Source organism: Anopheles stephensi, chromosome 2, assembly GCF_013141755.1.
Source record: "Anopheles stephensi strain Indian chromosome 2, UCI_ANSTEP_V1.0, whole genome shotgun sequence".
NCBI lineage: Eukaryota > Metazoa > Arthropoda > Insecta > Diptera > Culicidae > Anopheles > Anopheles stephensi.
In genome coordinates, this window is record NC_050202.1 from 52,548,728 (window position 1) to 52,563,161 (window position 14,434).

At 42.8% G+C, this 14,434-nt stretch overlaps 1 protein-coding gene across 5 annotated transcripts in view; it reads left to right on the plus strand.

Annotated features, from left to right (window-relative positions):
- Positions 1 to 13,121, plus strand: part of LOC118502670 (rho GTPase-activating protein 100F) — a 54,811-nt gene extending 41,690 nt beyond the window's left edge. For 4 of the 5 annotated variants that reach the window (XM_036035142.1, XM_036035143.1, XM_036035145.1 and 1 more), the window contains one exon: positions 24 to 13,121. In XM_036035142.1, coding sequence (XP_035891035.1) covers positions 24 to 1,801 — 1,778 coding nt within the window. In that variant the 3' untranslated portion in view covers positions 1,802 to 13,121. The remainder of the gene's footprint in view (positions 1 to 23) is intronic. The other variant, XM_036035147.1, reaches the window with a different exon arrangement.
- The last annotated feature ends 1,313 nt before the right edge of the window (positions 13,122 to 14,434 follow it).

Below are 14,434 nucleotides of genomic sequence, written 5' to 3' on the forward strand. Positions count from 1 at the left end.
CTCATGCGAGTCTCTTCTTCCAGGTACTGATACAATTAAACGTGGAGCATCACCTGCCTCGGTCAAGTTCAAGGAGTCTACCAGCAGCTACTCACTCAAGTCTGACACACAGAGCCGCATTTTGGCCAGCTCGAGACAGCACCAGCCGCCCGGCACCTCCCAATACTCGAACGGATCGGGCAGTAACGGAGGCATCGGAACGACTGCTTCAACGTCGTACGCGACGGATCTACTCCACGCCCGTACTAGCTCGCTGTTTGCAGCGTCTGCCGGGTCCGACTACCTATCGTCGACATCGTCGATCGCGTCGTCCGTTGCATCGTCAGCGGCAGGTGCTGGGCCTGCCACATCGGCCGCTGCCGCTGCTTCGTCTTCTTCCGCCGGTCTGTACGGTAAGGTAAGCTCGGCGTCCGGAGTAACCTCTGCCCCGGTGACCAGTACGCTCAACATCACCACGTTCAGTTTGGATGAGAAGAACAACTTGGTAGTATCACCGTCACCTTCGTCGGCTTCCGAGTCATCGTACCGATCGTCCAGTCCAGCCTCAAGCATACAGCGTGACAAGTCACCGAACAAGTCGGGATCGCCCTCCCCGTTGCGTCGTCAGGATCCGCTCGATCGAGCTGATAGCTTGCCCGCTACCGGTACGTCTACCGCGTCCACGTCGGGCACAGCTGCAGCGACAGCACCATCAACGACGGCGGCCTCCTCTAGCGGTGGTAGCTCGTTTATGTCGTCGCTAAGATCTCAAACGCTCGGAAGCTATCAGTTCCCGTCGACGAATCTGAAGCTGACCAGTCAGCTGAGCAGTGGATCTTCCGGTCAGGACACGTCGGACGATGGCAGTACATCGTCGCTGTTGCGCAAGCTCACCTCATCACTTTCGCGTACGATCGTGAGCAATACGGGCACTCTACCGTTGTCGTTGGGTCGGGAAAAGCTGGCCGAACTGTCCTCAACAGGGCCGTCTGGAACAGCCGCGGCTGGCAGTAGCTCAGCGGGAGCTTACTCTAGTAGCAGCGGAATAGGTAGTATAAGCAGCAGCATTAGCAGCAGCATCGGTGGCAGCAGCACCAGCAACACCAGCAACAGCGGCAGTGGACTTCGCACGATGAGTTCTTCGCTAGGGTACACGGGCATCGGTAGTGGGGCGTCCGTGCTCGATGGTGGCATGTCGGCGGGTGGGTCCGGCTCGGTAACGACAGCGGCCGCTGTTACGAGCATGAACCTGTACGGCACACTGCCCAAGAACTCGTCCATCTACTCGTCGTACGGCGTCGGTTCGGGTACGTCCGTGAGCACGTCGGGCAGTGGGTTTTCAGGGTTGCTGTCCGGTACGACCAGCTCGTACGGCATCAGTGAGCGGCTTCGGGCGCTCACTTCGGGCAGTGGTAGCGTTGGTGGCGACGGTGGTGGCGACGGTGGTGGCACCGGTTCGACCAGCATCGACAGTGGCGCCGCCGGATCGTCGGCCGGTGATCTCGAAAGCAGCGGGTACGATTACGAATCGTCCGGCTTTTCGTCCGCATCGTACAGTGGAATGGCTACGAGTGGGGCCTCGATCGGATCCGGTGGTGGTCTGTCTTCGTCGTACTTTAGCACCGGAAGTAACAGTAGCCCGTTTGCTACGGTGTCGGGCGGTGGCGCTGGGACGAAAGGCGCGGACACAAACCCGTACCGGGTCCAGTATGCCTCCACCAATCCTTTCCTGCCTAGCTTTAATCCGCCGAGTGATGGTAGTAACGGTAGTCGTGGCGACACAAAGACATCCATCGACGATGAACCATTTGACATGAAGTAAATGTTGCAGGGTGCGAACCAACAGTCAGTATTACCAAGACAAACCCCCTTAGGACATGTTTGAATTTTTGCGTTCAGATAGAGCACATTAAGACAAAACAATCAATTATTCGTTATTTTAAATTACTTTCGATAGTGTAAGAGAGGTAGTGGACACGAGTGGACGAAAAAACCCAGTTTGACCTAACAAACCGTAAGAAAAAGCATTGTAGTTCTATTAAATGATCTTACCGCTCTTGGAGTGAAAGTTCGTCTAGTTCGAATTTTTCCCAATGGTGGAGCGAAACATCCACATCAACATACAATTACTGTTAGTTGTTTACTTTCGTTGTAAACCTAAAAGAGTTATGTTCGTGTTATAATTGTTGAGCATAATTAAGGTGACACTTTGTCTCGTCAAAGATTGATGCGAGTCGAAATCGTAAGGAAAATCGTTCGTTTTCCCCCCTTCAAAAACGGAAGTCTCCGATAGTCGAAAAGCGAAACAACACATACAACATTTAATCATAAATAAGGTGGTAAAGAAAAGCAAAGCAACAACAAAAAAAAAATACCAAAATTCGATCGCTAATACGAAAACACATAGACAAATTTTCACGTATATTCGATACACGCTTTAACCGTGACCATGTGGACTAACTAGTGTGCAATCAGTAGCAACCATGTGCTTGCTGCGGGATGGCCGCGTGAACCATCTTTTTCCTAACGCCCATTAAGGGAGCATATAAGGCAATATTGATTCAAAAAAAAACTTGCGGAAAAAAAAATTCTAGCGACATCGCCATAGTAATAGTCATATACAAAAGAAGAAAAGAAGAAAAAGGCAAACAGAGGGCAAAAGTGCAATAGAATAGAGCGTGCGTACGCTGAGAAAAGGAAAATTCAAACAGGAAAAATTAGAAAGAGAAAAAACGAAACACAATTAGGAGAAGCGACACATACAATAATATAAAGTGAAACCGAACAAGACTAACACAACACAATTTGCCTGCGTCACCGGCGCTCGTGGGCGGTACTTGGCTTGGCCGGACTTGAGCAAAACACAATTACAATGCTAAACACTGTTTACCTTTTTTAAACGTTGGCTTTAAATCCATCAGCCTACAGTTAGAAAAGAAAACATCCCCTCATTGCTTGCAGCACGGTTTATTCGTAATGCGTGTGTGAAAGAGAGAGAAAGAGAGAGAGAGAGAGAGAGAGAGAGAGGCAGATATAGAACAGAAGATAGAGCTTTCGTTTCGTCTTATGAGTATGCGTAGTTAGTAGCGACAGTCTAGTAAAAATAGTAGCAAAAGTTAGTAATCTCGATCAAAAGCGAAGCCACAAACACGATGCGTGTTGTGCGTGTGTTAAGTTTGTTAAAGCGCCCGGTAGGTGTATGTGTGTGACTGTGTGTGTGTGGCAGTTTCTGTTAGTGTACTACATACATAGACTAGCGAATACGACGGTATCAATGTTGAGGTTTTTTTGGTTTTTAGTACCTTTGCTCCTTGGTTTTCCTCTCTCTCTGTAAATAGCTCATGAAATGAGGGAAAATGGAAGGAAACTAATGAAGAAAAAACAAGGCAACGAATAACAGTTAAACAATACATACATACACACATTTACTCCAGACGGATCAGTCGCTCATTGTATCATCTCTCGTACAGTGTTTCTCGGGGGCCATAACACAAGTGTCTACTTGCTTAAAACAGTGTGTGATTTTGGCGTAACGAATCAAACCACAATTCAGATTTAAACACAGAGATACTCGTTTTATGGCACTGTGCGAACACTTTTATAGCACAAGAATACTAGGCAAGAATGGTAATTCTAAAGTCATATTATGCAGACCCTTGTTCCCCTTATCTTATGGTGTCATGGTCGGCGGAGGACGTGTTGAGCGTATAGATAATCGTATGGAACATTCGCACACCACCACCACCACCACCACTACATCTTTCTGTCCACTTGCTTCCTCTAAAACCATCTCCAAGGCGAGATCGCTGCCATACACTACCGTACTAATGTTGCGCATTTAATGTCAATTTTATGTCGTGTTTAGAGCAGCCAGCGGAAGAACAGGGATGATTAAAAGAAAGGTGGTAGATTGTTGTTTTGTTTCTTAGTACTAAAAGAGAGAGAGATAGAGAGAGCGAGAGAGCGAGAATCTCATCATAACTCTGAAGCGTTATGTGTTGTCTTGCGTTACTTTGAAGGAGTTTTGCCTAAGAATTGAACCGCGGCGAAGGAATTGAAGGCGTGGGGTTAGTTGAAGTCATCTGGAAGGCCAGGAAGGACACACACACACACACACAGTCTTGTAAGCAGTAAGCAAACGGCAGTAATGCAATGTCTTGAATCAAAATTATTAATCCTAATTGTTCTTCAACTTTTATCCCGTGTACTAAGGGCACTTGAAGCTTTCCTGTTGATTTGATTTTAAACTGTTAGTATGTGTGTGTGTGTGTGTGGCTAACATATACACAGGAATGTTAAAGCATGATCGTTTTATGTTTCGCCTTTTTTAAATAGAAAACGTTGAAAGGGAAAACTTTACAGTGGACAAAATTTTCTCAACCTCTCCCCCCCCAAGTTCGGAACGATCATTACAATTACGCAAAAGCTTTAACAATATTAACACTAATCTAATAATACTAATCGAGAGAAAAATATGAGGGCAAAGCAAAGCAAGCACAGAAGAAGAAACACCGAAGCCTGGAACCGATGCTTGGACGCTTGTTGATTGTGCTTTCTTCCCCTGGTTCGGATGGAAAATGGGGGGAAAAATATCCCCCACCCCACGTTAAACACCATAATCGTACGTCTCATTAGTATCCTCGCCGTTATACGAACTAATCCGCACTCGATCGATAGCTGTAAATATGGAGTCAATTTCGTTAGAATTGTGTACCGTCGGAAATTGAGGAGCAATTTCTTGCGGTGCTGGAAAAAAATAGACAAACTGGACAGACAAATTGGACATAGGACTCTTAGAAATACGCTGACTGACGGAAATGATATTAGAAAGAGAGAACAACAGAGAGGGAAGAAAAATCCATCTTGATAGTGGCAAACAAACATACTTACGCAATTACGAACTAGCTCTAACAAGAAACAACATCTATCCATCATCTTACAATTTTAACAAACTACTAACTAACTCTTCAAAGAACAAACAAGTCAGATGATCCCATTTTTGTTGCGTGCGCTATGTGGAGTTTTGTAGTTTGTAGGGCAGACTCTTAACACCAAAAACATACATCATTCCAAGTAAAGAAACGAACGAGGGTAAGGAAGACTAAAACAAAAACGCATAGAAACAAGCGAAACTCCATTTAAAACTGAAAACTGCATAACCATTACTACTCCATAAAGAAAACCCAACTACCGTTACTACCGTTACAAGTCGTGCAAAAGGTTTTTTGCAATAGTTTTTATCTCACATATTGTCTGCTTGCAAAGGAGGAGGGGCGAGAGAGGGAGTGGAAGAGAGGGATGGGGAAGGAGGGGAAGTTGTTGGATAAGAAGAACTTGATAATGATGAGCTATTGAACAGTATTTACGTTTCTACTACTGCCAATGATTGACTACTACTTGTGATTGAGTGCCATTACAGCTCAATTCAATCACTTACACAACCTGTTCGCACAACGATTCATCATCGATCGAACTCACAAAAAAAAAACACAAAATCATTCTGACTGGGAAAATAGATGGGAAAGGATCATGAAAACTCAAACAGGGATATCCACGCACAGTACCAATGTATGTCCCGGATGCTTAAGGATGCATTCGATGTGGAGAACCGTGTACCGTGTGTGCTGCCATTTGTGAGATGCTCACTCGAAGCTGCCATCACGATTTGAATGCTGAAAAGTCGTTACTAGTGCCGTCTGTCTGTGTTACCATCGAAGACCGGTCGCTCCGAAATCGCCCAAAGCCCCGTGAACGTCTGTCTGCCTGTCTGCTTCGTCGTTGTTCCATCATGCTGTTGCTGTGTGTTGTTGTTGCTCGTGCTCGTGAAAAATTACTGGTAAACGTGTTTAGTTTACGCTGGTAAGTGAAGCAAAACCCCCTTTGAATATGGTAAGTGTCCCGACCGCAGAGAACTGTGCACCACCTATCTAAATCCCAAGTGAAAAGCGAACTGGAGAAGGAAAGAATCCACTTTCTTGGTGGAAGTGAGAGAGAAAGGAGGAAACACATACACACCGAATATCATACCGTTTCATATCGTCAACTCTACAAATCACATTCTTTACACACCGTTTACACACACACACACACACACATACATACATCTACACATACACTCCCTTTGCGAACGAACTGGTGATGAGAATGATAGGTATCAAATATACATATATATATATACATAATATATATATATATACACCAACGTACATTATAAATATATTAGCAACAAAAAAGAAGCAAAAATTCAACTAAAGAACAACCAGGAAAGGAAACCTCCCCAATCAGCAAACTATAAGCGCGAAACGATACGTATTTCCTATTTCGGTATGCACGCAAAACGAGGGAAACAAAAGTATAAGGGTGGGGAAAATGTAGCAAAAAAAATGGTATAAAGGACACAAGGGGAAAGAGATTTTTTGCTATCAGTTTTAGGAGCTTTTTAAAATGCACCTCTAGCAGCAGCAGCAGCAGCAACAGCAGTGAGAGAAAGAGAGAGAGAGAGAGATAGGTAGGGAAAATGTATGGGAATGAATGGTGGGAAGTAATGATCATAAACTGAAACCATTCGTTAGTCATTAATCGATAGAAGCACCTCGTGTTTTTTACGTTAGAGGCACATTAGGTCGCTATCGTTAACAAGGTTCCTTTGTGAGAAGGTGAGAGGAAGGCTTTTGTTTTTACCATTGAAGGAACTGGGAACTGGCAGTAATCGAAATCAGCTGCACCAGCAGAATTACATGAGAGGGGTTGTAATTTTAACTTAGTTACGCCTGAAGGTATGCTATGCGTAACGTTCTGAAATCGTCCTCAACGTATCCAGCATATTGCATACCGGTCAGGCGCATCTCTTTCAGGGTGTGGCACGAACCAATGTGAATCTTTCGGTCAACCTGTGTCAATATTGACTCTTTTTAAAGCAAATTATTTGCTCGTGCTTCCTTGAAAGCTGCACTCGAGAGGGTTTGAAATAATTGATTGAAAATTTGTGGAAATGTGCAGTAATGAAGTGACATGATTAAGGCAATCGTGATGATCGCATCATTTTACCAGCCTTACTTGAGAAAGTTTCTAGCTAACATCTCAAGGTTTGGCTTGATGACCTTAAACATTTTGAAATAGTCTCATAGTGTGAAAGACCACCTGTCTTGCCTATAGGCCAACTTGTGTAACGTTCATTCCAGTTTTGGCTAAAGGATTAGAGGGTCTCTATCCAAACACTATCCGTTGGGTTTTTCAGTTCGGGCTCATGATAAGACCTGAACCTTAAATAAATTTGAGTGAAGATTTAAGAAATCGTTAAAAATATTTCTACCAACAGTTATCTGAAATTGATAAAAAGCAAGGGACACTATGAGTGATTTGGTTTAAATCGACCGTAAATACCAGACTATGTAGCATTGCGTTTGTGCATTTTTTCTAGCCACACCCTGTGCAATTGAGGTGTAATAGACCGCTGCGGTGAAAGGAAAGTCAGGCAAACCTTTTACAATATACTTAACAAACAAACATTCACGCATTCTCCTCCATAGGTAACAGCACCCGCCAATGCTTCCATGCCATTTAATTGATGTACTCCGGAGGCATCAATTTATGCACCAAATGACGTGTTTCATTGTTTTTCGAAAATCATTTTAACATTTTTCATTCCATTTTTTCACACTTCAGCCACAAAACAATGCATTTATTGAAGGGCAAATCTAACTCCAAAAACCAAAGAATTCAAACTGTAATTAATGGAACAAACAACAAACCCACACGGCTATTAGGGTAAGACGGTCCGGTAAGAAGCAAACTATAAGTTGTCCGCGCAAAACTTACAGTACTTAACTACTTAAAGAAATCTAACACAAAACAGCATCAATAACTAACCAAGAAAACAGAGGAAAACAGAGAAAAAACTACAACTCGATGTATACCAACGCTCTGGTAGTGGCAGAAAACAGAAGAAACGGAATAAATTGAAAAAAAACCACAAAACGAAACAACCCGATGTATTGATGCAGGTAGCATTTAAGTTAATGGTGAAGCGTTGTTTCTGTGTTGTCTGAGTGTGCATCGGTAACATGCTTCAATGTACAACTTTTGATCCAGCTGGCGCAACTCGAAATAAAGGAAAAGAAAAACGAAGAAAAAGTTGGATACAAAAACAGAGCAAACGAGAAAGCAAAGCAAAGAAACAAACAAACAAACCAACCAAAAACCAACCAAACGAACACATGGAAACAAAACGGAACAATCAGCCTACAGCAACTGAATTTTGCATTTGAAGTATTAGCTCGCAAGAACACACAAGAAAAGGACACCGTTTTTCTACACACAACTATAAGTAATATTCGACTTCTTTCTTTTGAAGGATCTTGCAATCAGGGGGTTGTTGCAATCACGGTACAACGGATCGTAAAGACTTGCGTTAGGTTTTTTGTCTCTCGGTCGCACTTACTTCATTAAAACGTTTACATGATACATTTCGCGCCGTACGCATCCCATCTTGGAACACCGAAAACGTGAAAGCGAATCGCGTGCGTCGGTTTTGCAATCCCACCAAAAAATTTGCACCAAAAAAAAACACGATTCTACAAACTATCGATCCACCAGTCCGAGGAACAACCGATGGAAATAGGACGTAAGGGATGTTATGATGGCAAATGATTGCATACCTTCAGGGGCACATTCAGATGGTACAGCGCCTGAGGAGTATGCAAGCAGGGCGTGAGTTTAACAGTCCACAATCGCTTCAGTTCCTTTTTGTGTCCACTCACATCCATCCATCAGAAGAATTTTAGTGCTAAGCAAACTGGGAGGTGCAGAAATCGTGAGTTGTTTTTCTCATTGTTTTAAAAAGGAGGGAATTACACTTACAATTTTACACATACACAGAATCGTTTGCAATCCGCCCCGCCTAGCGCGTTTATTCCCTCGCAAAACATTTACACTTACGTCTGCGGCAGTGCATAGAAGCGCTGTGGGAAACGAACTCTTCGAGGGGTTTAACCCAAGCCACACATACTCCCACACACACACACTTTCCCACTCAGTTCCGGTTGATGCGGTTTTGATGGGAGCTTTAACTTACAAGCATATCATAGCGATGGGGCAGCAGCGGGCAGCAAGGACAGGTAGGCAGAGGTAGGCATTCTTAACATACTTACACGACTAATACCGCTAACGCAGACGCCGCTAGGGGAAGAAGGAACAGCTAGTACTCCGAGGTGAATGGGTTGCGCGAATGGAAGTAAGCAAGGAAGTAGGTTGGCCATTGCACACGACAAGCGAGCGCGTCAGTGAAACTAACCTATTTTTTGATAACAATTTACAATACGATAAGACACACGCATACACCACTACGTTCCATGGCGCATGGCAGGGGGCCAACAATGGGGCAACGAAACGAACGATTGGCCATTGCGCCGCAGCAGGAACGAATGCGGAACGAATCGATTGTGAATTCGCTATTCGCTAGCGTTTCAGGAGGTAGAAATTTTTGAGACGGAAGAGAGGTGGAGGTAGCGTAATGGAAAAATGATTTTGTGTTTGTAATGAACTATTCTTAGCAAAGGACAGGAGCTAATATGAGAGGAAAATATCTTGAGCGGTGGCCTGGTTATTGAATTTTAATTGGGTGTAAAGTTTAAAACCATGAATGTAAAAGCGTCATAAATCGAATGATAATTTAATTTTTAAGTTACATTCTTTTTTATTGATAAGCATTTATTGAAAAACTTTCAATATTAGTTGAACATTCAATTCATTGTGTTTTATACTTACTACTACTATAACTTTACTAGTACTGTACTAAAATATGTTCGATTGATGAGTTAGCAGGCGTTTCAATCAAACGTAAAGCAGACTCGATCGCTCAAATATCATGTGTCTATTCTTAGTACACTTGATACATAAAGTACCATGCGTCTCCATCGATCAGTCAGTACACTCAACACATGAAGTACCATGCGTCTCCATCGTTCAGTCAGTACACCCGATACATGAAGTACCATGCGTCTCTATTGAATATGCAGTGTGCTCATTTGCTAAGCTAACGGGCGTCTCGATCATGCCCTCGGTCAGGTATTTTCCTCTCATGGTTCCCGTGCTAGAAGCTTATTTGCATGATCTACACGCTCATCCTAAAACTGTCTGGTACGCTTTTCCTACTACCTACTACCACAGCACCAAAGATTCGTTATTTGTATTGTTTTTACGAAACAAAAAAACTATTCACAAATAGAAAACCAAAATGAAAACAATGAAACACACAATAGAATAGAGAAATTGTTTTGAAACGGCTAGGACATTGCTTTTTTGCAACGAATCTTCTTCACCAACAAATACTACAACTACTACTACTACTACTACTAATATTACAACTATTGCAACCATTTGTGAGTTTAGAGCCTTTTTGTCCCCAGAGACACACGAACAAATGTGTCTAAAAGGAAGCCCTGGGTGGAAGTCTTACTTTGCCAACATTATCTTTTCTAGACAGCGCACACATTTTCCTGTACACTGTTCGTACATTTTTATATGCACACACATACACACTCTTACACTCACACATTCAAGCGGAGCAAACTTAGGCTACTGGCGGTAAAGCAAGCGCTAGTGTTGTGTGTGAAACGAAAGGTAAAGAATATAGTGAAGCGATTAGTAAAAAAGAAAACAGCAGCACAATTGCTTTGTGAAAAGCAGACCACAGCCGGTAACGATTTGTCGGCATTCAGATAGGGGTCCGGCAGCATTCTAGTTTCGTGCAAGTGGATATGCGAAGACGGTGAGGCGGATAGGAAGGCAGGAAGAATATTAAACGTTAGCATCACACTGTACAAGTATCCTTTCTAGTGTTTTCAGGGTGAAAGGGACAGCTAAAGGAACCAAATTAGGTAACTAATGACAAGCGACAGAAAGCAAGAACGTTTAACAGGCACAACATTTCAGTCACGAAAAGAAAAACAAGGCGCCGGAAAAACTTTTTGGCAAACTGCCCGAGAGCTTGTAGGTTTGGTTTGTTAGCTATCTGCTTCTTTTGTTCCTTGCGAAGGCTTGGGAGCGAGTGCAACAGTTACAGCTTTTGAAACACGTTTTAGTGTGTACATACTATGGTGAGAATGGTGAGCCGTGAGATCGCAAAAAAAAACGAGGCAGAACATTCAAATCGGTTTCTTTTAAGAATTTTCCTTTACGCGTTTTTTGATACTTTTTTTAAATTAAACTTGCTAGAGTAATAATGTTCAAACAACGATTTTTCATTAATCCCCAAGATGAAAATAAAAAAGGTTTCTGGTCTGTTTAAGCATTGAAGTCTTTTGTACGGTTATGCACCAAAAGCGCTTTGAAGCGATTAATTTATTTTTCTTTCGGCTTTTTTTTGCACAAAAATGTGTAAAGTGTTAGACAAAGATATTTTGACTCAATTTTTGAGGGTTACAAAATACAATCACGCGTACTTTATATAAATGATTTGATTTGAAATGCAACTACATGTTACGACCGTAAAATCGATACGACGACACCCATAAAAAATGAATCACCATTATCGTAACCCTCGCTATCAATAACATTAAAATCATGCTAAAGAAGCCGTAAAATTGCATACACAAGATGCAAACGAAGGAGAACAAATGACACTCAAAGCGCAAATTGTAAAAGAATCGTAGGCGTAATGACCTATTCCCATTTTTTCCCTTTATGCACTGGGGCGCGACACTGTAAAGCAAAATCGAATCGTTCATGGTAACAGGGCTGGAATGGGCCGAACATGTGGTTCAGGGCGTCTATGGTTCGTTTTCCGTTATTATCAGTTATCCTTCCACGACAGCGAATAACGAAGCTCAAATGCTCACCAACCAAGCAGCACATTTCGTTGAGTTGTTGACCAATGTTTTCCCCTTTCAAAAACTGTTCCATTCCGCCATACGGACAGAAGCGAATGTAATGTACCCCAAAAACGGAATGTACCACAAATCGACACATTCAAATGCATTTAAACAAAAGGCGAGAGGCGAATAGAAATAAAAAAAACTAAACTCTTAAAGACACAGACACAGACACTCGGTAACAGAACACAGCTTAAAGCTCGAACTGCGTTGGCACGAAACGCAGACCAGCAAGAGGAACAGCAGGGGGCGAACAGAACAGAACGCAGGAGATAATACTCTACATGTCTCAACCACTGCCACAGCGTACGAAGATAATTAACGTGTAAAAGAAGCAGCTTACAAAAACGAAAACCAAAATAATAATTTAAAAAAAAAACATTCCCGAAACGAATTGTGACTTGCGAGAGAAAAAAAGGAGCAAAAAAAATACTAATGTAGCAAAACAAAAACAAACGAAACCCTTAACCCTTACCACCACCACCAGTTGGCGAGCGAATGGGGTTAGCGAGTGGGGAAAGGTAGGTAAAGTAAATCGTCATTCCCTTTATCGTCATACAGCAGCAGCAGTAGTGGAACAAAAGAAAGAAAACAGAAACAAAATTAAATAAAAGAAGATAACAAAATTACACCGAATTGGAGCAAGAAGATAAGAAGACAGGAGGAGAAAGCTAGAACAAGTGGTAAAATTGATCGTCACAGTACATGCAAACTGCTACGGCTAATGTATTGTAGGAGCGAAAGTGTGCAGAGAAATTGAGAAACAAAATGAGAGGAGAGAGGAAAAAGGAAACACATACACAAATACCGCTGTACGATTGAAGCAAAACAAAAATCACTAGTAATCCACGTGAATGAAATGCGAAACACAGTGAAAAACATTAGTGAAATACCCTAAACCCAAGCAGCTACATACACACATTAACATAACTAGTGGAGGAAATAGAACGAACGAGAAGGAAGAAGAAGAAAACAACAGCAAAAACCCAAACAACAATAGCAAAAGAAATACGTGAGAAGAAAACTCAGAAAAGGAAAGGAAACGCGTAAAATTACAACCAACCACGATCAATCCCGCATAAAAGGAGCATTGATGCGAAACACGAGAACAATTGAACGGAGTAAGAAAGTGCGGGGTTGGAAGAAATGAAGAATGGAAAAGTAAAAGTAAACAACAAACAAACAAAAAAACGGTAAAATATTAATGAATATTTAAAAGATATGTTATGAATATATATATAAATATATACATGATAAATATTGAAAACAAAATGCACATTGTTCTTACTGAATAGTGATGACAACATATTTATTTTGGATTTTAAAACAGCTTTTTCGTTTCTTTAACGGATTATTTCGACATCTCCAAGCTGCTTCTGAAGGCAGGCTTGTGTCGCATATTTTTGTTGCTACGGGAACAACAATGGACGTAAAACGTCCCCGTTGGTGAACCGGCCACGCGAAGGTATGGCCGATTCGGAAAAGGAGTCGCGCACCTTCCTTCGGGTGTTGAATCGACGGATGCAACGTACCTCGCACAGGTCAGACAAGTGGCTTCATTCCCGGATTACCGGGTGATCTTCCAAAAGTGGACCTGATGGGAGGGGCGGTCGCGATTCTTCCAATTCCTCCGACGGAGCAGTTGGTACTACTAGAGCACCGGCCCGAATTCCGTAGGGAGGACGAGGTCGAATCTTCCGCTAACCAACGCCTGGACACTGGCTTCTTTCCTAGCTTCCGACGAAGTGGTAAACACCGCTGAGGTGTCGGATCCGGTCTTCGGAGGGGAGCAAGGGGAGATTTTCGGAGGGTTCTCACAGTCACGATTCCTAGTAATTTCTGTCGGAGAAGTAGTCACCGCTGAGGGGTCGAATCCGTTCTCCGGGGGGAAGGATTATTTCGGATCTCGTGCCTGAAAAGAACCCTGAAACTCTTACGAAGTGTTCGGTTCGCCGGTTAAGAATTGTGTCCTCTTTATTGAATAAGTTGATTCCTTATATACAAATTTTGGGGTACCTTAGAACTAGACGAAAGATCATTCTTTCTTGTTTAACTATTTCCTTTCCAGCTTGTGTTTGCGTATCCTTTATGCTAACGCCGCATTATGCTAAAGTTTAACTCACTATCGTGGTCGCAAACCACCAGTTCAAACCAATGCTATAATGTTTGTTCATTGATCAGGAAGACTTTCGTTTCACATAAGGTAAACATTCATCGTGCTGGACGCACTTGCCGTTTGTCACATGCTGTAATGTAAATTTTAATCGCGCTGAATGCGTATGTTGAGGCGCGCTTTGTTCTGTAAACACTCTCGATGCTCTAGCACCGCGCTAATGGCGTTGTGTACGCCACACTGTATCGTAAACATTGGTCGCGCGCTGCTTGTGCCTTATCCGCGCTGATTTGCTGCCTAAGCTGAAATCTTCTCGGTGTGTGGGACATTCTATCGAAAGAAGTGTTTCTTTCATGCAACATGTTTAATCAAGATTTGGTTTGATTATGCCCAAGGTTACCTTCCTTTTTTCCTAGCGCTGTCGCGTTCGTAACACATATTGTTGCTGGTAAAAAACATCTCGAGACAAGGA